The 27,438-nt window shown below is 44.9% G+C and overlaps 1 protein-coding gene across 2 annotated transcripts; it reads left to right on the top strand.

The window, feature by feature from the left end:
- Positions 1 to 27,438, top strand: RIPK2 (receptor interacting serine/threonine kinase 2). 2 transcript variants are annotated; one of them, XM_083451144.1, is made up of 11 exons: positions 1 to 354; positions 10,635 to 10,788; positions 11,629 to 11,784; positions 13,053 to 13,210; positions 16,463 to 16,512; positions 16,985 to 17,146; positions 21,120 to 21,205; positions 21,375 to 21,470; positions 22,646 to 22,727; positions 24,890 to 25,066; positions 26,825 to 27,438. In XM_083451144.1, exons 2-11 carry the CDS (start codon positions 10,753 to 10,755, stop codon positions 27,178 to 27,180), a joined length of 1,359 nt encoding a protein of 452 aa, XP_083307270.1. In that variant the 5' UTR covers positions 1 to 354; positions 10,635 to 10,752; the 3' UTR covers positions 27,181 to 27,438. The 2 variants fall into 2 exon arrangements, with proteins under 2 accessions (XP_083307270.1, XP_083307269.1); XM_083451143.1 differs by having other exon boundaries at positions 215 to 1,695.

Here is a 27,438-nt window from a genome sequence, read left to right as displayed (position 1 = left end):
CCATCCTCAGGGAACTAACTTGCAGGTGGAGCGACTCGGAGGAATAATAGAACTCTAGAGCTGGAAATTATACCCGAGAGTCGTCTAGCCCAACCCCGAAATGAAAGTTATTGTTGCCGAAACCCGGTATGGAACCAGGGACCTTTGAATCTTCCAGTTGAACGATCTCCCAACTAAGCTACTTCAGCCACACCGACTGTGTTACGCTTACTCTTTGAAAGCGCGCGTGGGATGGGATCGCAGCCTGCAAGGAGTGGCCAAAAAGTGAGTGGATTCCCTTTGGAAGCGCGCTCGTGAGTTCTCCCCAGAATCGGTGCTCGACAACGGAGAAAAATAGGAGTTATTTTGAACGAGGTAAGGGGGAGCAGCAGTGCGTCCTGGAGCTGCGCCGTGGGGGCGCCCGGCTCTCGGTTTCAAACAGCGCCAAGGTAGGCGAGTGGGATGTTCACCTTCTCCCCGCGTAGCCGCACGCAACGCTGAACTCACATCACAGGCCGAGCCAGACTTTCCGGATGGCGAGGCTGTTGTTTTCCCAGTTTGGGTGGGCGGAGTCTTCTGGCCCGGAGCCTTCGCCTCCTCCCTTGCTCTCTTCTGGAAAGGCTGGGCGAGGAGGTTGTTGTTGCGCGCGTCGAGGCGGGGCTCTCCAGTTGCCATTGACGTGTGGTTGGTGCAGCCGGAGAACGGACCGTGGTCCCACTCGTGTTTTATTTTTGCCCCGCTCATCGTCTTGAATTCCTCCGCCCTCATAGGCAGATTGGAGGATTCCCAAGATGGGAGAAGCAGCTACGCATCTGATATGGCTTCCTTGTGCCAAGGGATTATCGTCAGTGCATCTGGAGATCTGAAAAAAAAAGGTTTATATACACACACAACATCCCAAAAAGTTGCAACGTTGTTTTGGATCTTAAGCCCTTTGAGACGAAAGATCGGGAAAGGAAGGGATCTGGAACTTTTTACGACTGCCTAAACTTTTGTTCGAGGGGAAGGGAAGCGCAGGAGAGACGCGTCCAGCGGAAACTTTGTTTGCATCGGGAGGTGGGGTTTGAAGAGGCCAGGCTGATGGTTGTGAATGTGGAGCAAAGAGCAAAGCTGAGCGGAGTTTGGGTGCGATGGCGAGAGAATTTGGCAAGGGTGATAATTGGGCGTTAAAGCGCAGGGACGGGTGCGAGCTGTAGAATTTGGCAGGCTCGCCGCGGGTACGTGGAGAGACCGGTGCTCTCTCTAGAGAGAAACGTGCGAGTCAGGGCCGCTTGGACAGCAGAATGTGAGGCGGAGAAATTGTGCAGCCCGGCGCAGAAGAACTTGTGGAAATCTCGGTGGATGTTAGAGGCTCTGGGTTCCAGAGAGGACCTTCTGCTCTCTTGGAGACGCGGCGCGCGTTTGGCCCCCTTTGGCTACTGTTGTTGAAGAGGCTCCGCGGCTCCTGGGCGGCCCCGGGGATTGGCGAGCGCGCACTTGGCACAGGCCTGACTTGATGGCTGCTGACGCCGGCATGAGGACGAACGGCGGCGGCAGGAGCGACGGCAGCTGCGCGTCCTTCGACATCAGCTACACGCTCCCCACGATCTCCTCCAACAAGCTCCCGGACTTGCGCTTCATCAGCCGCGGCGCGTATGGCACGGTGTCCTCTGCGCGCCACGCAGACTGGCGGATCCCAGTGGCTGTCAAGTGCCTGCAGGGACCCCTGCTAGAGAGGTAACGGTTGCGGGTGGGTGGGGTGGTTTGGTTGCCTCAACCCCATCTGCAGCTGTGAAATCGAGAAACTTTAATATTTTTTTTATCCGATGTAAAAGGTCCCTGGTTCAATCCCCGGTATTTCCTACAAGAGAGCCACTTCCCGTCAGTGTGGGCTATACTGACCTAGAAGGGATTTTGGTCTGCCTTTGGATAAGGCAGGTTCATGTTTTCCTAACATCTCCTCCTTTCTACAAAGGGTGGAAAACATGGTCCTCCCCTCTCCCTTTTATTCTCAGGAGAATGGTTTGAAATAATGCCTACACTGGGATTTGGCCCCAAGGTTCTCCAGTCCAAGTCAATACTGAGTGTAAGCCATTACTCAGAATTGGCATTCTCTGCTGGGACCAGTGTATTGTCAACTGTTTTGCCCTTAGCCCTTGCCTCACTCCTTTGGTTTAAAGAACCACACCCCCTCTTCCTGCTGCAAGCCTTGTCAATACAGTATTGTTTCTGCCCAGGATGAAAAATCTGCAGGGTTTCCTCTTTTTGGAAGGGCCATAGCATGCAGAAGGTCCCAGGTTTAATCACTAGGCAAGGCTGGGAAAGACCCTTGCCTGAAACACTGAGGGGGGGAACCGGCCAGTCAATCTGGACAATATTGAGCTGAATGGACCTATGTGCCTGACAGTATAAAGGAAGCTTCCTGTGGTTAGTCTTCTTGTTTTTTATTTTAGATTGGATTTTAAACCCTGAGTTCAGAGATTGTAGTGGTTCCTCTCTGCCCCTTCCCCCAAGAGCTCTTTATTTAGAAGAGATTAGAAGTCTACATTGTGCAACACCCAAAACAGTTCTCTCTGTGTTTACTCAGACATCCTTGTTCTTCACCCAAGTCTACACCTATATGTTTGCAACTTGAAGAGGTGTCCTATTGGAGCCAGTAATACTTCATTCTGGGAATACATAGAGGATTGGACTCTAACCCTAAACACACTTACCTGAAAATCAGTGTTAGAAATTGAGATATGAAAGCTAGGAGCTAAATGGCACCTTAAACCTAAGTTATGGGAGCAACAATGGAATGTCTAGGCACACTTTTTTATAACAAGAATACAAAGCTGAAAATGAATGAACTGAAGCTAAAATGTCATGTTCATTTTTCACATGGTCTAGTCCAGGCATGTCCAACTTTCAAGAGACTGAGATCTACTCTCACTGTAAAAAAGCTGGCAGTAATCTACCTAAGTTGTTGAGCTTTGTTAAGGGAGCCAAAGTTGTTAAGTTGTTGAGCTTTTTTGGGGGTGGGGGGAGGATCCAGTGATCCCACGGACACCCCGCAATCTACTAGTAGATCACAATCTACCTGTTGGACATCCCTGGTCTAGTCTTTGACCTGCCCATCCACCCACCCCCTGATATTCTCAAGAGGGTCTCTTCTCCAGTCTTCAGAGAGTGGGGAGGCAGAAAAGGGTCCTCCTTTCCTTCCACTCTGCAGTTTTAATCTGAAATCTTAGGTGCAATTCTGTGCCCAGAACTCAGTTACTGTTTGCGCTAATGAAATCCCCTGTCGCAAAATGCGCTTAGAACAATGGGAGTTTCAAACACTTCTGAAGATGGATCCCATTGAACTCAATGGGCCTATTTCTGAGCAAACCTACTTAAGGCAGGCCTACAATGCATACTTAGGGACGCGGGTGGCGCTGTGGGTAAAAGCCTCAGCGCCTAGGGCTTGCCGATCGAAAGGTCGGCGGTTCAAATCCCCGTGGCGGGGTGCGCTCCCGCTGTTCGGTCCCAGCGCCTGCCAACCTAGCAGTTCGAAAGCACTCTCGGGTGCAAGTAGATAAATAGGGACCGCTTACAAGCGGGACGGTAAACGGCGTTTCCGTGTGTGGCTCTGGCTTGCCAGAGCAGCGATGTCACGCTGGCCACGTGACCCGGAAGTGTCTTCGGACAGCGCTGGCCCCCGGCCTCTTGAGTGAGATGGGCGCACAACCCTAGAGTCTGTCAAGACTGGCCCGTACGGGCAGGGGTACCTTTACCTTTACAATGCATACTTAGGTAGGTACTCTATTCTGAGTACTCAACCTTCTTATCCATGTCTGCTTAGAAGTAAGTCCCATTGAGTCCACTGGTGCCTACTCACAGGTAAGCAGGTTTGAATTGAAGCTGTATTAGCATTGCTTTGGGCATTTTGGAACTTCTAAGCTTTATCTTCTTAATTTGACCAGGGAGTTGTCTTGCTTCCTCAGTTCAGAACACAAATCTTGCATTTAGCACTTTAGAACTCATGCATTTTGAACTCTTTACCTTTGAATCTGTTCTGATGATAGCTGCTTTTACAGCTTGGTAGCTTGGTAGCTTTTACAGCTTGGTACAAAAGCTTCCCTCAAGGGACTGATTAGTCTAGGCCAGGGGTGGTAAACGTTTTTGAGACTAAGGGTCATATTCCCTTTTGGGCCACCCTCGAAGGTAAAGGTAAAGGTACCCCTGACCATTAGGTCCAGTCGTGACCGACTCTGGGGTTGCGGCGCTCATCTCGCTTTATTGGTCGAGGGAGCCGGCGTACAGCTTCCGGGTCATGTGGCCAGCATGACTAAGCCGCTTCTGGCAAACCAGAGCAGTACACGGAAACGCTGTTTACCTTCCCGCCGGAGCGGTACATATTTATCTACTTGCACTTTGACGTGCTTTCAAACTTCTAGGTTGGCAGGAGCAGGGACCGAGCAACGGGAGCTCACCCCGTCACGGGGATTCGAACCGCCAACCTTCTGATCGGCAAATCCTAGGCTCTGTGGTTTAACCCACAGCACCATCCTGGAAGGGCCACATGTAAATGGTGGGAGGGACCAGCAGCAAAGAGTGGGCAGGGTAATATGTGAATTTTACCTTTATACAGTAGGCGGCTTCCTACATCTCATGCCCCTTTCCACCCCCCATTTCACCAGATAAGAGAGGCATGGTTCTGGAGGAATGTTCCCTGCTTCACCTTTGCAAATGAATCTCAGAGAAAATGTCCTAGGCGATCCCAGCTAGATGTTGTTTAACTGCAGTCAGATTGAACAAAATTCATCCAAGGCTTTATGACTAGCACTGCCATTGCCAAGGCGCTCAAAACCAGCTTATTCCCTATTGTGTGGAACTGGGTGGTTAAGCAACTCTGGGATTCCCCTGTTGACCCATGTGACAGCAACAGCACTGACCTGATCCTCTCTGATATGCCAGCCTGCTGGTTCCTCAAAGACTCGATTCCTCACCCTCGGCTTCTCCACATGCACACCACCAGCAGCCCTGGCCAATACAAGCACAAGGGTTGTGGACATGATTCCTGACTGCATGGCCACTGCCAGGAGCTTGAAGCACTAGCCTAGGATCCACAGGTGGCAGAGAATTGCATGCCCTCAAGTGAGTGGGCTAGCAAAGAAGAGATGGGGTTTTTCCCATCCCTTCTGAATACCCAGCATAGAAATGCAGCAATTGCAATTCCTCCTCTGCCAGCCCCCAGGAATCTAGTAATTCTTTATTTTTTGTAGACTATTAACATTGTTTGGATTACCTATAAGGCGTTTTTGAAAAAAACGTGAAGCAAGTACAGTGGTATCTCAGTTTACGAACAGTCCTGTTTACGAATGATTCGGTTTATGAACTCCACAAAACTGGAAGTAGTGTCCCGGTTTGCGAACTTTACCGCAGTCTAGGAATGGAATCTGAATGGTAGAAGGGCACCAGAAGTGGGAGGCCTCATTAGGGAAAGCGTGCCTTGGTTTAAGAATGGTTTCAGTTTAAGAGCGGATTTCCGGAATGGATTAAGTTCGTAAACCGAGGTACCGCTGTAGTTGTTAAGTCTGTTTGGGCTTGAGGTGGGAATATTATTGTTTATCTGGTTCTTTTGCTATGGTTGCTTTGCTAAAGTTATTGCCTTCTCTGCACTGCTTATAGTGGACGTTTTAAATAAATTTTATTGTAAGTCACCTGGAGACTTTGGCATGGGGCAACTCATACATTTAATGACTACTAATAAACTAGGGGGAATCTAAATAGCTGATCCTGGATGGGATGGTAATTTAATAGAAGCTATCTTGTAGCTTTTTGTGGAGAAGGTATGTACAAAAGTACGCTGTATATTAATTGACCCTCCTTGATGACTGTGAGAAACCGCAGAACAACACTCATCTAATTAAATGGTTCCTACCTGACTCACCTCTGATGAGTCAGTTCAGCTTAATGTGCCTAGTCAGTCACACACATTTCACTGTGATGTAGTGATTAGAGTGTTTGATCATATCTCCACCATACATTTAAGCCACATGGCTTCCCCATAGAATTCTGAGAACTGTAGTTTAAGGATGCAGATAATGGTAGCTGTTTGAGAGGTAAATGAAACTACCCAGGATTCTATGGGGGAAGCCATGTGTGTTGAATGCATCATGCAAATGTGACCTTAGCCTAGATCTTTGGAGACCAGGGTTCAAGATCCCCACTGAGCCATAAATCTCGCTGTGGTGACCTTTGGTCATTCACTGTCTCTTGACCTAACCTACTTTATAGGGTTGTAGTGAAGATAAAATGGGGATGGGGGAAAACAACATATGCCACGTTGAGCTCCTTGGAGGAAAGATGGGATATCAATGTAATAAAAAAATAAATACAGTATGTGACAATAAATCAAATATGTACCTACTGTATTTATGCTTTTGAGGTGCAGAGTATTTAATATTCTTTTAAAATTAATCTAGATTATGGGTAGCTGGAGTCATATGAGGATGAAATGAATACTCTGAATTATCAGGCGCTTGCCTTTTTAGATCTAAGCAAACCACAGTCTGATTAAAGACATTTTGATTGAGCTATGAGATGATAAACATAGTTTTTGAATTTGTGTGTAGGGGTAATATTTCTGGAGAGGTATATACTGAATAATCCTGGGCATATTTTTAGTACATTTTCTTTGGTAATCAGTTCAGTGTTGTAGCTCTATTAATATCAGGGTGCAAAAAATTATACCCTCCCTATTGCAAGACATCCGGTCCCCATCTAGATGGAGTATTTCTTAAATTGTTATCATATACTGTGTTGTGCATACTCCCTAGAAACCGCAGACCAGGGCCTTTAGAACTTCTGCAAAACACATGGTGAAATTAAAACCCTACTTTGGGGAAGTGTCTAATTTGACTCCATTTGTAAATTCACTTCTGGCTTGTATGACCAGATGCTGAGGAAGGTGGAACTCCTGCACCTTCCTTAACTGCAAGGAGGAAGGAATTCTTCTTATGCAATAATGAGAAGAGGTTGCCCTGTCCTTCTCTCAGACACCATAGAAACTTGATCTAAATCAAATCTTTTCCATCTAAATTCACTCTGAGTAAATAATTTACCCAGAGGATGATAGGCTGATTGTTTATCCTGACAACTCTATTGTGGCCTTTTGCCATAAAGCATGTTATATTCTTTTTCTTTGAATGGGAATGGAGCCAAATGCTACAAAGATGTACTTGCTGGTGGTTGCCAAGCAGTGGAAGGAAAGCAGGGAATATTTGCAGGTGTGTGTGATGGAGAAGGAGTGGCTGTTTGTGCTTTAAGGTAGCTCAATGAAGGAAGAATGGTATAGCACAATTCCAAATATTAGGTTCGTCTGGTTTCTGAATTTTCAGCATTTATTGATCACTGTTACCATAGCTGCAGGGGAGGGTGCTGTAGGCAGTGTAAGTTGAGCTTCTCAAGTAATGAATGCTTTGAAAAAACAATATAAAAGCTAACAACACAGTGAAAGTGGCAACTGTGAAAGTTAGGTCAAGTCTGAAGAAATTCCTGAAAAACTAAGGGCAGTATCCAGCACTGGATTTAGGGCAGTGCATAGGGCGCTGAACTGAGGGGGGCGCAAAATTGAGAAGGTTAACAACTGAGAAAATCCATTTGGGCTTGCTCATTGTACCAAAGTCCACCCCTGGCAGTATCCTACTGAACAAGTCTGCAAGTGCAAGGGGTTTTAGCTGCACAGTGCCGCTTTCGTGTCCTCTCTTTTCCCTACACATCCCATAAATTTGCTCTATAAGGTATGGGGACCTTCTGTAGCGTGTTGGAGGGGACCTTGGGACATTTCCTTTTCAGTGAGTGAGAGAGAGAGTTTGGATTTGATATCCCACTTTATCACTACCCTAAGGAGTCTCAAAGCAGCTCACAATCTCCTTTCCCTTCCTCCCCCACAACAAACACTCTGTGAGGTGAGTGGGGCTGAGAGACCTCAGAGAAGTGTGACTAGCCCAAAGTCACCCAGCAGCTGCATGTGGAGGAGCGGGGAAGTGAACCCAGTTCACCAGATTATGAGTCTACCGCTCTTAATCATTACACCACACTGGCTCTTTTGCCATAAAGGCACACTGCCATTTCAGTGTGATGTGTGAGTAGTCTTTCAGTTCCACTTGATATGGGTGCAGCTAATTGACTGTCCTTCAAGGGAGAAGCACCAATCCTTCTTCAGACATGGTGTTGAAATGTGAACAGTGGATGTGCAAGTCAATTACACGTCTCCGTGCAGCATCCTAGTAAGCAGAAAGTACATTGTAATTACTAATGGGTCTAATTACATATCATAGTAATTGTGTGCCTTGCAACCACATCAGAAGTTTTATTTTTTATTTTTTCATCTTAGGAGCAGTTTCTATCAAGAGCACAATGTGTGAAGTTTAACCCTTTCCCCTCCAGGAATTACTGCAATAGAAATTGCCTCCTCTTCCCATCACCCCACACAGTTAGCAATTATAGAGAGATTATAAATGGTGAGGAAATGGTTAAACTACACGCCCCCCCCCACACTGCAGTCCCGCTGGAAATTAAAAAAAAAAACTATTAATTGCAAACAATGCAATTAATGCAGCATGTAGCGAAGCCATTCCAACATGGGTGATGTTGCTAAGGGCTCACTTGAAAGCTAAGCTTGCCCACAAACACAATGGGCAGCTTTGAATAAGTCATTTATTTCTACTGAATGTACTATGTGTGGTATGATGACAATCATAGCCTGCATTGCAGCATTGTTGTAAGAATTAGGTAATTCCTAGAAATAATTTCATGCACTTAATGACATTGTTTCTCAAAAATGAGTCCAACGACAGCTGGGGACCCAAGCTCGAGAAACACTGACTTATGAGAAGCACTGAGCATAATTATTTTCTTTCAGACCAACCTAAATCAGAAGAGGAAGTGATTATTTCTCTCTAAGAATAGCCAGTTCAGTACCCCTGTGGCAATAGGATTGGAGCCCAAGGGGGCAACTGATAAATAAGAGGGAGGCATCTGAATGCCCAGGTGTATCCTCAGGTGTGGAAAACCCACTATTTAAATCAAAAGAGAACAACGTCCCACCCCAAAAAACATGTTTAGTGGGCTCCAGAAGCTGTGAAATAATGAGTGTTGAATTGGAAAGTAAAACAGAAATTGGGGAGTGGGGAGTGGAAGAGAGGAATTTCCTGCTTGAGGCCCTTATAGTATTCTGAAGGGGAGCTTGGCTGACTGGCTGGAACTCGAACAGCAAATATTCACTAGTGGTGGGGAATGTACCACAACTTGTTCATGAAAATGTTCTGCCTGGCTTTTCTTTAAAATAGTGCTTCTTGAAGGCACATGAGGTCGAGGTCTGGGGCTGGTCAGTGGCTGGATAGGAGACTGTCCTCCTGAGGGTCACCACACTTACTCTGCCTTAAATTCTGTGAAGGAAGGAAGGTGCATGGAAATCTGAAATTTAGCTAGCTTTGTTAATTTAGCTAAATATAAATTTGTAGTTTTAGCCGGGGAGGTGCAATTGAAAAGTGTGCTTTTAGTCAAGTGAATCTGCAGTGTGGCTTTTGGTTAATGGGTGGCTTAGGGGATTTTCACTACCTCATTCTTGCAGGACTGGGCAGTGCTGGAAAGAATTACTCAGTGCTGCGTTTTCTGTTTTCTTTTCCCTTTTCCCTTTAACCCTTAACTCTGCTCAATGCAAACCTCTCAAGGATGCCAAAAGGTAAAGAAGAAGACTAGATCTCGCTGTATTTGTGGGCGATCCTTTCCCTCTTCTTCTTCTTCTGTTTGTCAGACACTTTATACAAAAGAAAAAGTCTCAAAAGTGATTTAACAAGATCAATTGCTTTCATTTGCTATATTTCAAATCCCTAAAATGCCAGTCCAGTAGCAAGACAAGTCCTACCCACTTCTGTGCAACCCACTTCTAGTCTCTGCAACTAGAAAGGTGGTTTGGATGTAGCACTAAGCCATAGAGGAGGGAGAAAGGTTGTTTTCTGCTGCTCCAGAGAAGCGGACACGGAGCAATGGATCCAAACTACAAGAAAGAAGATTCCACCTAAACATTAGGAAGAACTTCCTGACAGTAAGAGCTGTTCGACAGTGGAATTTGCTGCCAAGGAGTGTGGTGGAGTCTCCTTCTTTGGAGGTCTTTAAGCAGAGGCTTGACAACCATATGTCAGGAGTGCTCTGATGGTGTTTCCTGCTTGGCAGGGGGTTGGACTCAATGGCCCTTGTGGTCTCTTCCAACTCTATGATTCTATGATCTGCCAGAATGCTTGAGCATTTTGTCAGAGGCCTAGTTCCTCCTTTTCAAAGCCCTATGAAAAATTTCATCACACGCCACTGGTGCACCATTAAGTCTGTATATAATCTAACCCGTGTGAGTTTTGTGCAAGCAGATTAGGACACATACTCAATCACTGGGTTGCTGGAGCTGCCCTTGATATTTGTTCAACTTCATTGATTGCAGACCACCTTGAATGTGATTTCGTAGAGAAAGGCCGTTAATGCATTTTTATTAGTATTAATTTACTGTTTTCCCCCAGCCGTTACTTCCCTCTCACAGTGTGTGGTTTTCAGCACACTGCTTGAATGAACTCCTTCTGGAGCTTTAACCTACAGCTGCATATTTCAAGCTTCAAATGCGGTAAAACTGGTTTGTCCTTCTCTTCCTGTCCCTGCAGCGAGAGAGACAATCTCCTGAAAGAAGCTGAAATTTTACACCAGGCGAGGTTCAGTTACATTCTGCCAATTCTGGGGATTTGCAACGAACCTGAATTTCTGGGCATTGTGACGGAATATATGCCAAGTGGGTCACTGAACCAACTTTTACACAGTGTAAGTATATTGAGCCCACGGCTTGCTTTTTTTTTTTTTTTCCTAAGGGAGTAGGGGAATTAAAGAGAAGATGCTCTTCAGCTGAACCCAACTCTCTGAACACCTGAGTAGGGCGTAAGACCCTTTCTGCTGGTCAAACACATATTGCGTTAGTCTGAAAGGAGGGCCTGCTCTCAGATGAAACTTGTTGTGGGCAGGAGCTCCCACTTCCCCCTTGAAAATGTGGGCTAACCTATCACCCTCCAGGTGTTTCAGGAAACCAACTCTTATCAGTCCCAGTCAGCCTGGCCACTGGTCAGGGGTGAGCTGGAGCCAAGCTAAATGTGAAGGGTAACAGATTCCCCAGCCCTGCTCCAAAGGGCTATTGAATCTGTGGTTTAAAGGAGCATTTTGTAGTTTGAAGTAAGTTTTTAAATAATTTTTATTGAGGTTTATTAAAATGCATAATAACAGATACATGACATAGCATCCTCCCATACCAGGTATTAGGGTTGCATATTGACATGAATGATGTTTCTTAGTCCATACATATTATCCAGTATTTAATGTCCCAGGACAACCATCACAGATAGAATATAGCTCAAGACGTACTGTTCAGGATAGCCATATCGGCAAAGATGCTTCGGAGAGTTTTTCCTTACGACCAGTTCATTTGCATAGTGAAGAAACGGCCACCACACTGCATAACATTTTTCTGGTTCTTTTGTTGCTTTTATCACTTTTAAGTTATGAGTTATTTCCCCTTTCAGTGTCACTTTAGTTTTGTGATATGGAATCATTTTAACTGTGTGGCCTTACTCCTAAATTTGTGTTTCATCATTCTCTCTCTCTCTCAAATAGAAAAATGTATATCCTGACATTGCTTGGTCATTGAGGTTTCGCATTCTTTATGAAATTGCCTTGGGAGTAAATTACCTTCACAACATGAGTCCTCCTCTCTTGCATCATGATTTGAAGACGCATAATATTTTGCTTGACAGTGACTTTCATGTTAAGGTATGAGCGTGTTTCTCACTCTAGGGCCTGTGATTCTTTACAGCAAGGGAGGGCACATTTTGGATTTTGGGGCTCTATTTTGTGTTTCACAAGATCTGTCAAATGGAGCCCTGTGCAGAAGACACTGAGGCTGAATTCACACCATACACTTAAAGCATATGGCTTCTCCCAGAGAATTCTGGGAGCTGTAGTTTTACCTCTCCCAGGACTACAATTCATAGCACCCTTAGCAGCTACAATTCCCAGGATTCTTTGGGGGAGTTGTGTGCTTTCAGTGTACGGCATGTGCACAGCCTTAGAATTAAAGAGCAGGATCCCTCTGAACAGCTGCTGAGCAGAGAGATTTGTGAAGAATACCAGAACTGAACTGAGCTCACAGTTCTTCCACACACAAATCCATTCTTGGTTCCCCTAGCTTTTTTCATTTCAGTAGTGTCTTTGTGTGTTGTCTGCTGTTGGTGTTGTGAAATGGTTGGGCGTCAGGAATTCTTGATGTACCACAAATCACTTAGAGATCTACCTGTAGATCTTAATCTGCTTTTTGCCACACCTACTCTGCAGTACATGCAGAGCAGCTGAACAGCTGAGGGTGAGATTTTGTAGAGAAGGAGATTACTCAAAATTACAAATTTAAGGCTGCACAAAGATATGAAGAATGACTCTTTCTCTCTCATCACTATAAGGTATTGCTGAACCCTAAAAGCCTGAGACTTCACCAGACAGTGCCTAAATGCTTATGAACCAATACTTGTCACTCGTGATTAGAAACTTGGTTTTTTGGAGGGGGGTTTGTCATTAAAAAAAATGAACTGTGGTCACAAAATTGCCCCAAGAAACATTTGCTTTTAGTGGCTTAAGAATTTGGGAGGTTTATTTGGTCCGGCTATTCATTAAGCGGCAATCTATAATGCAACTATGTTTTCTTAAGGGGAAAAAAAGAACGGTTTCCATTGTGTTGGTTTGGACGTTAGTGGGTGGAGTTCAGTCTTGCGACTCGTGCACTAAATATATCCTTGAAAAGTGAAGTAATAAAGCTGTGTAAAGGATTTGGGTGGTCATGCAAGGGTGTTGCACCATTTGCTGAGTAAGATTTTTTTAGAATGTTTACGGTAAATGGAACACCATAGTTGTAGTTCAGTTGTAGTTCAGCAACAACTGGGGGGCCAGGGGTTCCCCATACCTGATTGGCATCCATCCCAGTGTATCTGACAGGCACACTGGGTTCTATATTTGTGGATTGTCCCGAGTTCCTGTTTCTCTCCTTCTAGATTGCAGATTTTGGTTTGTCAAAGTGGCGCATGGTATCTATGTCACTGTCACGTGGTGAGAAATCAATGCCTGAGGGAGGGACTATTATCTACATGCCACCTGAAGATTATGATTTCAGTCAGAAAACGCGTGCAACTATAAAGCATGATATATACAGGTATTTATATTTTATTACAGAGTTAAGAAAAGATGCACACTGTTGTTTATGTTCTTTAAAAATCCTTGCATGTTTGGGCGTATTGGGTGTATCATAGGGTGTGTTGAATTTTTCAGCTTTCGAATTCAAAAAATGAGGGGTGCTAAAAGGTTGTAACATGACTTTGGAATTCAAAAGATATTTTGGTTAAATTAATATCATCCAGTTTTGGTTGGTAAATAAAATGTGTGTAAAATTGCATAGAAATGATTGCCAAGTACTTTGCAGTTATACTATATATTAATATTATTATTCATTTTATTATTATTATTATTAGTTAGGGTTAGTTAGAAGGTAAAATTAACATTCTTTGGTTTTCTGAAAGCAGTTTATGTGCATCTTCATCAATTGTAAATTTACCAAGCGAAATGTTTTCCAGTCACAAAAATAATAGCAGGTTTGAATTCCTCACACCCAAAAAAATATATTTTTATGACCCTCACATTGAAGAAATTTGCCAAAATTCATGCCCTAGACATGGCAGAATTTGAAACCTCCTACTACTTCAGGGTTGCAATTGCATCTGAAATTACATTAGACTCATTTCTGAAGAAAGTAGGAAATACCACTGGGCCAGTAAGATACAATCTAAATCAAATCCCTTATGAATACACAGTGGAAGTGAGGAACAGGTTTAAGGATTTAGATTTGCTGGACAGAGTGCCTGAAGAACTATGGATGGAGGCTCGCAACATTATACAGGAGGCAGCAATGAAAACCATCCCAATGAAAAGGAAATGCAAGAAAGCAAAGTGGCTGTCCAATGAGGCCTTACAAATAGCGGGGGAGAGAAGGCAAGCAAAATGCGAGGGAGATAGAGAAAGATACAGGAAATTGAATGCAGAATTCCAAAAAATAGCAAGGAGAGACAAGAAGGCCTTCTTAAACGAGCAATGCAAAGAAATAGAGGAAAACAACAGAATGGGAAGAACCAGAGATCTGTTCAAGAAAATTGGAGATATGAAAGGAACATTTCGTTCAAAGATTACCATAATAAAGGACAAAAGTGGTAAGGACCTAACAGAAGCAGAAGACATCAAGAAGAGGTGGCAAGAATACACAGAGGAATTATACCAGAAAGATATGGATGTCTCGTACACCCAGGTAGTGTGGTTGCTGACCTTGAGCCAGATATCCTGGAGAGTGAAGTCAAATGGGCCTTAGAAAGCATTGCAAATAACAAGGCCAGTGGAAGTGATGGTATTCCAGCTGAACTATTTAAAATTTTAAAAGATGATGCTGTTAAGGTGCTACACTCAATATGCCAGCAAGTTTGGAAAACTCAGCAGTGGCCAGAGGATTGGAGAAGGTCAGTCTACATCCCAATCCCAAAGAAGGGCAGTGCTAAAGAATGCTCCAACTACCGCACAATTGCACTCATCTCACACGCTAGCAAGGTTATGCTTAAAATTCTACAAGGAAGGCTCAAGCAGTATGTGGACCGAGAACTCCCAGAAGTGCAAGCGGGATTTAGAAGAGGCAGAGGAACCAGAGACCAAATTGCAAACATGCGCTGGATTATGGAGAAAGCTAGAGAGTTCCAGAAAGACATCTACTTCTGCTTCATTGACTATGCAAAAGCCTTTGACTGTGTCGACCACAGCAAACTATGGCAAGTTCTTAAAGAAATGGGAGTGCATGATCACCTCATCTGTCCCCTGAGAAATCTCTATGTGGGACAAGAAGCTACAGTTAGAACTGGATATGGAACAACTGATTGGTTCAAAATTGGGAAAGGAATACGACAAGGCTGTATTTTGTCTCCCTGCTTATTTAACTTATATGCAGAATTCATCATGCGAAAGGCTGGACTGGATGAATCCCAAGCCGGAATTAAGATTGCTGGAAGAAATATCAACAACCTCAGATATGCAGATGACACAACCTTGATGGCAGAAAGTGAGGAGGAATTAAAGAACCTTTTATTGAGGGTGAAAGAGGAGAGCGCAAAATATGGTCTGAAGCTCAACATCAAAAAAACAAAGATCATGGCCACTGGTCCCATCACCTCCTGGCAAATAGAAGGGGAAGAAATGGAGGCAGTGAGAGATTTTACTTTCTTGGGCTCCATGATCACTGCAGATGGTGACAGCAGCCACGAAATTAAGAGACGCCTGCTTCTCGGGAGGAAAGCAATGACAAACCTAGACAGCATTTTAAAAAGTAGAGACATCACCTTGCCAACAAAGGTCCGTATAGTAAAAGCTATGGTTTTCCCAGTAGTGATGTATGGAAGTGAGAGCTGGACCATAAAGAAGGCTGATCGCCGAAGAATTGACGCTTTTGAATTATGGTGCTGGAGGAGACTCTTGAGAGTCCCATGGACTGCAAGAAGATCAAACGCATCCATTCTTAAGGAAATCAGCCCTGAGTGCTCACTGGAAGGACAGATCGTGAAGCTGAGGCTCCAATACTTTGGCCACCTCATGAGAAGAGAAGACTCCCTGGAAAAGACCCTGATGCTGGGAAAGATGGAGGGCACAAGGAGAAGGGGACGACAGAGGACAAGATGGTTAGACAGTGTTCTCGAAGCTACAAACATGAGTCTGACCAAACTGCGGGAGGCAGTGGAAGACAGGAGTGCCTGGCGTACTCTGGTCCATGGAGTCACGAAGAGTCGGACACGACTGAACGACTAAACAACAACATTTCTGAAGGTTTAAGCCAGCATGACACAGTGGTATACAAATATTTTTATAGATAAATGGGTGTCAACAAATTTAATAAATAATAGTTTTGCATCTCACCCATTCAATCTGCAGTGTTACCAATTGCTTTCCTGTGGCAGGACTGCACCAAATGTTTAGAATGGCTGCAGAGTCCCTGGAAGGATGAGTTCACACATGCATGTTTCTTCACAGATGGCTGTAGCATCCAGTCATGTAGGGTTGTGTGAGTGAGGCTACCAAGCATGCATGTCTGAATAAGCTCTTCCCACTTTCTTTTGTACTTACTTTTGCACAGGATTATTCACCCTTGAGTTGCACATATATGCAGAAAGGCATACCTCAGGTTGCAGCTGTGAAGGGCAACAGCCACTGAGTGCTTATTCCAACATAATGTTTGTGTTCTCCAACTGCCTTCAGGTTGTACCCCTTGTAGCCTGTTCCCCTCAGTTGCTACATTTGGAAGCCTACCAGGGAGTGGAGTATATTTTGCCCTGGACTGATTTACATTTATGTTGTCCTTTTTTTCTTTTTTTACTTTGAACAGCTATGCCATTATTATGTGGGAAGTGCTGTCAAGAAAGCAGCCGTTTGAAGGTCAGACTACTTTCTTTAGTTTTGTTGCATAACGTCTGTTTAGAATCAGCAAGATTGGGTTTAACATGCAGCAATCGGGGGTGGAGGGAACCTGCCCCTTGAAAGAATGCAGTGCTAGCCCTACTCAGCAGAGACCCATTGAACCTAATGTAGTCATCTTCATTCATTGTGATAGGTTTGCTCTGAATAGGGCCATATATAATGGGTCTTCTCTGAATAGTGTTAGATACAACCCTAATTTACTGCTTTTTGTAATGACCATTCTTTCTCTGTTTTTCCCCTTTGGTTAAATAAATGACACTGTGAAGACTTGGAAAGGAAGGGAGGATTGGTAGCAATATCTTATAATTTAAGAGGGTCAACATTGTCTCTGTGTTCACAGGATGTGTGTGTTGTTGTTGTTGTTGTTGTATTGCCAAGGCGTGAGAAGTACACATATTTCTAATAAGTGCGCAATATCTACTTTTGACAGATGTTATAAACCCCTTGCAGATTATGTATAGCGTGTCGCAAGGAAAACGTCCGGACACTGGAGACGAGTATCTTCCGCTAGACATTCCTCACCGGGCCTTGATGCTGTCGTTAATGGAATCCGGCTGGGGGCAAAATCCGGACGAAAGGCCTTCTTTCTCAAGTGAGCTTCACCTTTTGCATAGCAGGGTAGGGAGCTTGGCAGGCATCACTAAACTCTCCTGCTGCTGCATAATCTCTGTTAATTTCATTGAAGCATAACTATTGCCCTCCACATAAGCCCCTCTTGGCAGTGAGTGTAAGCTGTGTGCCGGCTGTGTGATTAGGAGATTGCTCAATTTAGGCTGTGTACTCAGCATGCATTTAAATCACATGGCTTCCCTCAAAGAATCCAGAGAACCATGGTTAGAAAGTTGGACATATAAGCTAGGCACCAAATGCTTAAACCTTTGTTACGGTTGGCACAGCAGAATGTCTATTTGCCATGGGGGTGGATTAGATGACACTTGGGGTCCGAATCCCCACAACGGGGTGAACTCCTGCTGCTCAGTCCCAGTTCATGCCAACCTAGCAGTTCAAAAGCACACCAGTGCAAGTAGATAAATAGGTACTGCTGCGGCGGGAAGGTAAACAGCATTTCCATGCGCTCTGGCTTTTGTCACAGTCCTCTGTGTGCCAGAAGCAGTTTAGTCATGCTGGCCACATGACCCAGAAAGCTGTCTGTGGACAAACGCCAGCTCCCTCGGCCTGAAAGCAAGATGAGTGCCGCAACCCCATAGGCGCCTTTGACTGGACTTAACCATCCAGGGGTCCTTTACTGTAATGGTTCTAGGGGTTGCTCATGCATAAGTTGCTGCCACTCCTGGCTAGGTTACCTGGTTGAACCCTTTCTGTCTGGACAGCCTCATGTTTCGTGGCTGCCTCAGTCACTGGCAGATTCCGTCAGTGGGCGTTTCTTGAACCTCTTCCAGCATAAAAGCTGTTTGACGCCCAGTCTCCTCCTAGTCTCCCTGCGCGGAAGTCTTCTGCACAGGGAGGGTGTGGGCAGCGGAGTAACCGTACTCTCTCCGCTGGTCTCCGGCAAGGAGTCCTGGAGCCACCTCTTCGATTCCCCCATCTGCCCCCCTTCTCCACTGGTGTTACACTGATTTCCTTCCTCAGCGGATGGGCTGCCTCTCTCCCTGCTGGGACCCTCTCTGGCATCCCTCTGGAGCCTTCTCTTCGCCTCCAGCTCCGATGGCAGTTCCCTGACATTTGCATTTGCCTTTTTACAGTTCTTTGATTCTATGATCTCACTTTGCTTGACTGTAGCTTGCTCTTACCATTCACTTGTCCCAGTATGCGAGAAGGAGAAACACACACCGTGGAAATGGAAATAGTTTTAACTGTGGACTAAGGTAGAGGTTTTTTAACTGGCTGGGTGGAGATGTCTGACGTCAGCATGGCACCCAGAAATCTCCACACTTGGACCTGCACCAGAAGCAAAATGCGCCTGCCACCCAGGGAATTTCTAACACTGAAGAGAATTGTAGTTTGTTAAGGTGCTGGGAATCATAGCTCTGGAACAAGTAAAGATACAGTTCCTGTGATTCTTTGGGTTATCTAAATGTATGGTGTTTATACAGCCAGAACAGTTCTGGAAGCATTCCAAGTGTCTGTGACCACCACCCCCACCACCCAAATTTGCATCTATTACAGTTACAGTGTATGATTTGCATGAGTTATGTGAATGCCAGAGCTTCATTTATAGTACAGATACAACTTATAGAAGACATCTGAAGGCAGCCCTGTATTGGGTTTTTAATATTTGATGTTTTATTATGTTTTTATATGTGTTGTAAGCTGCCCAGAGTGAATAAGCTAATCTTTCAGATTTCTCACTGTAGGAGCTTTCAGCCTTCTGTTTTATTTTTTAGTTTTCTGCCTGTAAGATTTAACTGGGCTAGACACCTTTTTATCTTGCCAAGAACCATCTTTAAATTTCTTGCTTTCCCCCATTTTTTTAAAAAAACGTATCTGCAGCTGCTAGCAAAAGCTTTGTCAGATGTTGAAATAACCAGATTCTCCTACTTCCCTTCATTTTGCAATAATCAAGGCAAAAGTCAGAAAGTTAAATTTCGTGAATAATGTGGTCTTGCCTTGAGTCATTTGCAGCCTGTTCTCTGACAATTTGTTTTTCCAGATATGCAGCTGTACCATAAATGAAGCTCTGGCTTCATAATTCCGGAGTTTGTTTCATCCTTTTGGATGCCTTTTTGCCAATTATCTTTATGGAGAGCCTCCTGTTTTCCCACCTCTCTCTTCAGTCAATCCCTCTTCCCAGGAAACTCTGGGAACTGTGGTTGTGGGAGGGGAATGGAGGTCTCTCAGCACCCTTAAAAAACTGCACTTCCCATAATTCTTTGGAGGAAGTCATGACGGTTAAATTGGTATTTAAAAAAAGGTAAAGGGTCCCGTGGCCGTTAGGTCCAGTTGTGGCCGACTCTGGGGTTGCAGTGCTCATCTCGCTTTATTGGCCGAGGGAGCCGGCATACAGCTTCCAGGTCAGGTGGCCAGCATGACTAAGCCGCTTCTGGAGAACCAGAGCAGCGCACGGAAACGCCGTTTACCTTCCCGCCAGAGCGGTACCTATTTATCTACTTGCTTTCGAATTGCTAGGTTGGCAGGAGCAGGGACTGAGCAATGGGAGCTCACCCCGTCGCGGGGATTCAAACCGCCGACCTTCTGATTGGCAAGTCCTAGGCTCTGAATGAGGCCCTGGTAAAAAATAAAAGGAGGCTCGCCAATTACTAGCTGCCAACTTCTAGATCAGGGATCTTGAAATCAGTGCCTTGAGGTAGATTTACTCCAGCTGCAGTGGCAGAAATCCTGTTGATCTTTGTGTGGGCACTTGAGCATTGAGCATGATAGTTTCCCAGCCTCCCTGCTATTTGCCAGGGCTTGGCTAGTTGCACGAGGAGGAAGGAAGCACCTCATCATGGCTGAGTTTGTGCTTCCTTAATGCTAAGTCGTAAAAAGCTGTTAGAGCAGAAAGCATTTTGTGTGGAATGTAGACACAACATTGAAAGCAAATAGCTTGCAGTGCATCGCTAGATGCAAAGAGTCCTGCTTGCTTTGAATCCCCCCCGCCCTTAGTTAACTAATAAAATTTCAAAGGACTATATTCTTGGGTCTGTTGTTTACCATATTTTTCACTCTATAGGACACACTTTTTCCCCTCCCAAAAGTATGGGGAAATGTGTGTGCGTCCTATGGAGCAAGTGCAGGCTCCTTGGCTTCAGCGATAGCAACGCGAAGCCTCCGAAGCGCAGAGGGAGCACTCCCTCTACGCTCCGGAGGCTTCACGCTGCTTTCGCTGAAGCCTAGAGAGCTAGAGGGGAAGGTGCGCACTGACCACTTTCGCTCTACAGGCTTCAGGGATAGCCGCCTGAAGCCTTTGGAGAGCAGCGGGAACTTGCGCTGCGCTCCAAAGGCTTTGGGATCCTTTTGCTGAAGCCGGGAGAGCAAGACTCTCCTGGCTTCAGCAGAGAGGGAGAGCTGCACAGCGCCCCTTCAGCAAAGCGGGAGGAGAAATGGAAGGGGCTCCGTTTCTCTTGCCGCTTCGCTGAAGGGGCACTGAGCAGAGAAGGGGAGAATTTTTTTTTCTTGTTCTCCCCCTCTAAAACAAGGTGCGTCCTATGGTCGGGTGTGTCCTATAGAGTGAAACATATGGTATTTCATTCCAGTCCATATCAAAAAATAAATTTATCCATAGAAATATGGGTATTTCCCGATCCAAAGAGCAGTGCAAACAGAAAGCCAAGGTAGCATTGACATCCTGGTCTCCCCAGTTGCAGGAGACCTGAAAGCTGCGACTTTTACATGCCGATGGCTTGCCTATATAAATAAATCTGTTAGTAACCCTTCTCGATGCATGGCTGTTGAATATCCCAGATCTGTGTGTGCGCTGGGATTTTTAAGCCTGCAATTTGCTTCTGCAGGGGGTTGGGGTTGGCATCCTTACAGTGTGTTTTATGGTGTGTGCCCTTGAGTCGCTTTCCCCCCCATAAATGTGATTTCAAAAGTTCAGTAATTTACTGTTATAAGAGCTAATAGTATAGGACTGAATATGGTTTCTTTCCTCTTTTCTTGCTTAGGGTGCTTAATAGAGCTTGAACCCGTGCTGAGAACCTTTGATGAGATACCTATGCTTCAAGCAGTGATACAGTTAAAGAAAGCCAAAGTAAGTCTACGTTGTAACCCAAAGTGAAAATACACAAAGTGAAAGTTATTTGTCCACGCAAAGAAACAGGGTGGCCGTGTTACTGAAGCTTGAAATTGTATACCTAGAATGTATCCTCTTTTCACAGTTCCAAAGGTGACTGATACAAGCCTCCTAATGTCTCTTTCAGGCTGAATACGAGTGGCGATGTGTTCATAAGCCTAGCAAGAAGCCCGATGGTGAATCAATATCTCTAAATATACCTTTAAATCCCAGTACACAAGAGGTAAAGCAACCTTTTCTTTTATTATTGCCTTAGTATTTCTGTAATGCAGAGAATTGTAGCATTGGAAGGGACCATGTAATAGCACTTTGCATGTGTTAAATCATTTTCCTTTTGTGCATTAGCTCTATTTTGTGGGCCTTCTTTGCTCCTGTGTTGAGTGAAGGGCATGGCTGCACTAAGTACACCAGGGGTCTTCAACCTAAGGCCCATGGGCCGGTAGTAGCCCATGGGGCTCATCTGTCCACCCAATGGTTACCCCTGCCGCCGGCTCACAGCCGGAAGGCAGTGCGGGGACCAACTTCCAGGTTGATGGCGCCTGTGCACATGCGCACGGGCGCTCTTCCAACCCGGGTGCACCCTCTGACGGACAGAGCATGGACCGGCCCATCGTTTGGTAAGCTTGCTGACCCCTGAAGTAGACTGACTGTGTGATGCAAACATCTGTAGCAAGCAGGTCTCTGATGAGGAAGCCATTTAGCCTGTGAAGCTGTTTGGCTAAGCCATGCCCACCTGCGCTACACCTGACATATCAGCTGTGGGACATGTAAAGACACATCTGGTCCAAATATGGTTGTGCATTTGGCTGACGTAGGTCCTTGCAAGCTCTGACAACCAGCTGATTGCCCACATGGGGTAAAATGTCATTCACCTACCTGTGAAACATAGCTCACAGAGTAGGGGGAGGTGATAAGGAAGGAGCCAGCCAGACCCAGTTCCCCCCCCTCCACCTGCAAGGGCATGGTTTGAAGGCACATTATGCATACAGTATTGTGGCTAAACTCGAAGCAGGCCCAACTCTGGTCTACATCTACCTGAGAGACAATAGGGAACTCTGAGCAGTATTCAACGAAGTTTTACACTTTGAAATTAATGGACAGGACTTAATAATAATGATGATGATGGTTTATATCCATTGATTGTCCTACTCAGGGTAGACCCACTGAAGTTAATGAACAGGACTACCTCAGGTTCATTAATTTCAGTGGATCTGCTCTGATTAAAATGCAGTTGAATACCACCCTCTAGGAATACATCAAGTTGTGTTTATGTTCTGTGTATTAAAATGGGATAGTAATAATCCCTTCATAGGGCTTCAGGTGGGAGATTTTGCAGGGGAGGAATGCAATGTAAATACCATTATCAAATGTTTGCTCCATATGTTGTGATCATTGCAGGACTCTTCATCGCAATGTGATAGCTACCTTTCACGAAACACTGTCCGGGATGCATCGAAACAGTGCAATCTCCTCTCGGAAGGTAACCCCTCTTGACCTAGCCCAACTTTATATAAAATATGTTTCTCTGAAATTTCTTCTTGTCCTACATTCTGGGACAACAGACAACAAGGGTGCAATCAGACATGAGGATTATCATGTTAGTTTTCTGGGTTATAATGCTGTTCTGGTTTCTAATGTTCATTTTATATTGTGTTACCTTTTGGACAATATACTGCGATGCCGTACAGAGTTTCATTTACACCAGTGGGTGTGGCGTGACATAACAGTGGACATCTTTTGACATGTCACAGAATTGGAAGGGAACCTGAGGACCATCTAGTCCAACCCCTAACAGTATAGGGATATGCAGCTGTCCCATATGGGGATTGCCACCCTTCATGGCCATACATGCTTTTGACAAACATCCCTTTCCCATGATTCACCCACAACAGTGAAGAATGAATCTCATGAAACTGTGGGGATTAACATTACCCCCCAAATCCCATTATTTTCCATGTTAACAGGGTTGCGGACAATTTTTTTCTCAAAGCAACATGGAAACAAGTTGCTAAACTTTTGCAAAATTTCCAGAAGTGGCATTAATGTCATGTGACAGATTACATATAATGCAGAGATTATCAGATAAAGGAAATGTCAGAAAAGCAAAGTTAAAGTGCTTCCTGAATACAGCCTCCATCTGTTTCGTTAAGGGATATGCAGAATACTAATTGGTTGAAGAAGTAGTAGAAATATGAAGGAAAGCTTGGGGGCCATGAAGCTACAACAGGTTTGTCCTGACTGTTCACATCTGGACAAGCTGACTGGGTGTTCATTCTAGCTGCTACGTTACATTGTCATCATATTGCACTGAGTGAAAAAGATTGGAGTCAGCCACACAAAACTTCAGACCACACTATTTCAGGGGTCAGCAACCTAAGGCCCATGCACTGGAAGCAGCCCACAGAGGTCGTTTGACTGGCCCACGAGCTGCCCGCTTGCGCACTATGCTAAATCAGCGCAGTGCGGCACGGGGACTTGTCTCCGTGGCACCGGAAATCACATTTGATCTAGCCCACAGACAGATCTCTGCGGGAACAATCGGGCCCAGGCAAGATAAACCTTGCTGACCCCTGCACTATTTATTGAGGTACCAGTGATATAGCATGTGTCCCTCCCCAAACTCCCTCAGTGTTGCAAAGGCTCATGGGATGCAGATTCCAGATCTTGCACAGCTACAGCAAACAATCCTAGAATCAGCCTCCTGCGAGACATAAAAGGAATTCGGAGCCACATCTCTCTAATTGTTCAGCCCTGCAGCTTGGAGCAGCACCATGCCTTCAGCCAGCCCTGGCAAGCTCCTCCATTTATGGGCTGCGGCCTCACGTTTGTGGACCGTGGTCAAAGCAAAGGGGCGCATCTACACTGATGTGATTCCATGACTCAGATAGTACAAGGGTAAAGTAAAGGTAAAGGGACCGACTCTCGTGGCCGACTCTGGGGTTGCGGCACTCATCTTGCTTTATTGGCCGAGGGAGCCAGCGTACAGCTTCCTGGTCATGTGGCCAGCATGACTAAGCCACTTCTGGTGAACCAGAGCAGTGCACGGAAGCGTCGTTTACCTTCCAGCCAGAGTGGTACCTATTTATCTACTTGCACTTTGACATGCTTTCGAACTGCTAGGTTGACAGGAGCAGGGACCGAGCAACAGGAGCTCACTCCGTCGCGGGGATTCGAACTGCCAACCTTCTGATCGGCAGGTCCTAGGCTCTGTGGTTTAACCCACAGTGCCACCTGCATCCCTAGTACAAGGGTAGACGGGTCTAAAAAGCCCAGGACACAAATTTTCATGGCCCTCTAGTGGCTATGGTGGCTGATAGTAATACATTTGGCTTTAACTCTAGAGGTGTATACTCAATTCTGACCAAACTAAGCCTCCTAGAGCAAAATATAAATTCTGGTAAATGAGCCACCATAGCTGCTAGAAGGGCCATGAAAATGTGTGGTCCCAGGCATTTTAGACTCGTCTACCCATGTACACATCTGTATTGCTTGCCGGATGTGAAATTTTTTTCAGCTCTCCTATCTGGGCTGCAGAACACAGGGTGCAGGATTAAGCATGCAAAGTGACTTCTGGCTTTGTTTTTGATGTGATTCGAATTCAAAATTGAAAAAAACATACAAACGACTCTGTCTTCATTACAGGTAAATATGACTCTTTGGATGAACCTCACTCGTTGATTAGCTTGAAGCAAAATCGCTCGCTGCCATCGACTATTCCATCTTACGCATCTCAACAAAACTCCTGCTCGTCCACCGCAGATAGTTCTGATTCCTCAAATTCCACGCCATACCCACGTCAGCCACCAAGAAGTAACTCAGGTACAAAAGTGGAACCTTTGTTTTCCTTGCCTCCATCTCACTTTATCACTTGGAGTATTGAGTAACAAGACATTGCCATGAAGCATAGTGTGTAGTACAGCTAAATCAGGTCTCTGAACACTGAAGCATTGATGCAGCTTATGCAAATTCACCCGCATTTCCCTCTCTTGCCGCTTTGATTATGTTTCTGAGGATGAGTTTATATAGTTTTTCTGACCAGAAATTTTTACTATGCAACTGTTCCCTTTCAAAGCTTCCTTGTAAACGTACCACAAACGACTTGTACTTAACCACATTCTGAGCAACAATCTAAATAAAGTCCTTCGGACTGTAAGTTGGGGGTGGACTGTTTATTATTTTGAGGCCGCTGTTTCTGCAAACTGGGGGGTGAATTGCATTAAACACCGTGGGACCTCTTTCTAAATAAATGCAGGGAGGACTGGGCAGCATATGCCTGCAAAATAGCTGGTTTGTGCATCTATTTAAACCATTATTATTAGTGTTCTGATAACTTGATTCACATCATTAAATACATTGCAAATTCAAGTGAATATGAAACAAAAAGAGGGTAAAAAGAGAAACTGTTACAGGTGGGAAAGAATTGCAGTGCAGGAAGGAGTTCGAATGTGCTTTTAAATGCATGTATTCCTTTTAAGAATCTGACTGATAAGCAATGGTTAGTTATCAAGATTGGAATCCCAGTCATCTAAACATAAAACTCTAAAAGAGTCTTATCTGATTTATTTGAATGAAGCTGTAAATTGATTCAGTTGACTAATATAATACTAATTATAAACATTAGGCAGACTCCTTTGCACTCTCATTATCAGATCCTGCTTAAGATTTAGGCAGGCCTACCCAGATATGCAGCTTTATTAACCATACAGTGGTGCCTCGCCTCGCAAGACGAAAAGAATCCGTTCCGTGAGTCTCTTCGTCTAGCGGTTTTTTCGTCTTGCGAAGCAAGCCCATTAGCGGATTAGCGCTATTAGCGGTTTAGCGGCTATTAGCGGCTATTAAAGGCTTAAGGGATTAGCAGATTAGCTGCTAAAAGGCTATTAGCAGCTTAGTGCCTTAGAAAAAGGGGGTGGGGAGCGAAAAAAATCGCAGCAACTCGCAAGGCATTTTCGTCTTGTGAAGCAAGCCCATAGGAAATTCGTTTTGCGAAGCACCTCCAAAACGGAAAACCCTTTCGTCTAGCGGGTTTTCTGTCTTGCGAGGCATTCGTCTTGCGGGGCACCACTGTATTTGGTTTGGTTTAATGCTGGAGGTTTTCATATTTTGATAAATTTTATGTCTACAGTAGTACCTTAGTTTTCAAACAGCTTAGTTCTCAAACGTTTTGGCTTCCGAAAGCCGCAAACCGGCTCCGGTTTGCGAACTATTTTTGGAAGCAGAGTGTCTGACGGGGCTTCTGATTGGCTGGAGGAGCTTCCTGCAGCCAATCAGAAGCCGTGCTTTGGTTTCCAAATGTTTTGGAAGTCGAACGGACTTCTGGAATGGATTCCATTCGACTTCCAAGGTACAACTGTACTTGGTTTTCAGATTTGGGGTATTTTTTATTATGAATATTTTGCATTGCTTTATGCAAGTTGCTTAGAGTTTTTTTGTTGATTTGGCACTGTTGAAATGACACGGATAAATAATTCTGGTATTTTGAAACGCAGGCAATTCTCTCTCAAATAGTTCTGCTGCATTTTGATGCTCTTCGTATGCGTTCACACCTTTGACATCTTTCTCCCCTCTGCCCTTTGTTAGATTTTATGCTGCAGACTTTGCAGACTCTGCAGCAGCAGGAGCAGCAAGATGAAACTGTGGCTCACCAATGGATCCAAACCAGAAGAGAAGACATTGTCAACCAGATGACGGAGGCTTGCCTTAACCAGTCCTTGGATGCCCTCCTTTCAAGGGATTTAATCATGAAAGAGGATTATGAACTTATCAGCACAAAACCTACAAGGACCTCAAAAGTCAGGCAGCTGCTCGATACGACCGACAGCCAAGGAGAGGAAGTTGCTCGAGTCATAGTGCAAAAACTGAAAGACAACAAACAGCTGGGACTTCAGCCTTATCCAAATATATCTGCTCCCTGCAGGTCCACATCTTTGAATTGATAAACATCCGCATAAAGACCTTGCAGTGTTTCCCTAAAAGTTGGGATTCCTGTTTCTGAAATGTCACTGCTCCGTGACTCTAGACTGAAGTTTGGAGTGGGTGGGTCAGGGGGAAGGCTGGCAAGTGAAAGTATTACATGACACCCTTGTTGTTTTTTAAGTTCTAAAAACTGCTTTTACACTGCCTGTCAGTGGAGACTTCTGTATTTTGTGGATCTATAAAAATACATAAATATTAAAAAAAATGGGGAAAGTGCA

This window comes from Podarcis tiliguerta, assembly GCF_965153285.1.
Source record: "Podarcis tiliguerta genome assembly, chromosome: 7".
Taxonomy (NCBI): Eukaryota; Metazoa; Chordata; class Lepidosauria; order Squamata; family Lacertidae; genus Podarcis; species Podarcis tiliguerta.
The sequence above is the reverse complement of the archived record's forward strand: the minus strand, read 5'-3'. Positions and strand labels throughout refer to the sequence as shown.

Bases quoted from the DNA above. Each gene is read 5' to 3' on its own strand.
- RIPK2 (XM_083451143.1), top strand. From the start codon at position 1,475: ATGGCTGCTGACGCCGGCATGAGGACGAACGGCGGCGGCAGGAGCGAC. The intron at 16,513-16,984 runs GTCAGACTACTT...TACTTTTGACAG, and splicing joins AAGAAAGCAGCCGTTTGAAG to ATGTTATAAACCCCTTGCAG. The intron at 25,067-26,824 runs GTACAAAAGTGG...GCCCTTTGTTAG, and splicing joins GCCACCAAGAAGTAACTCAG to ATTTTATGCTGCAGACTTTG.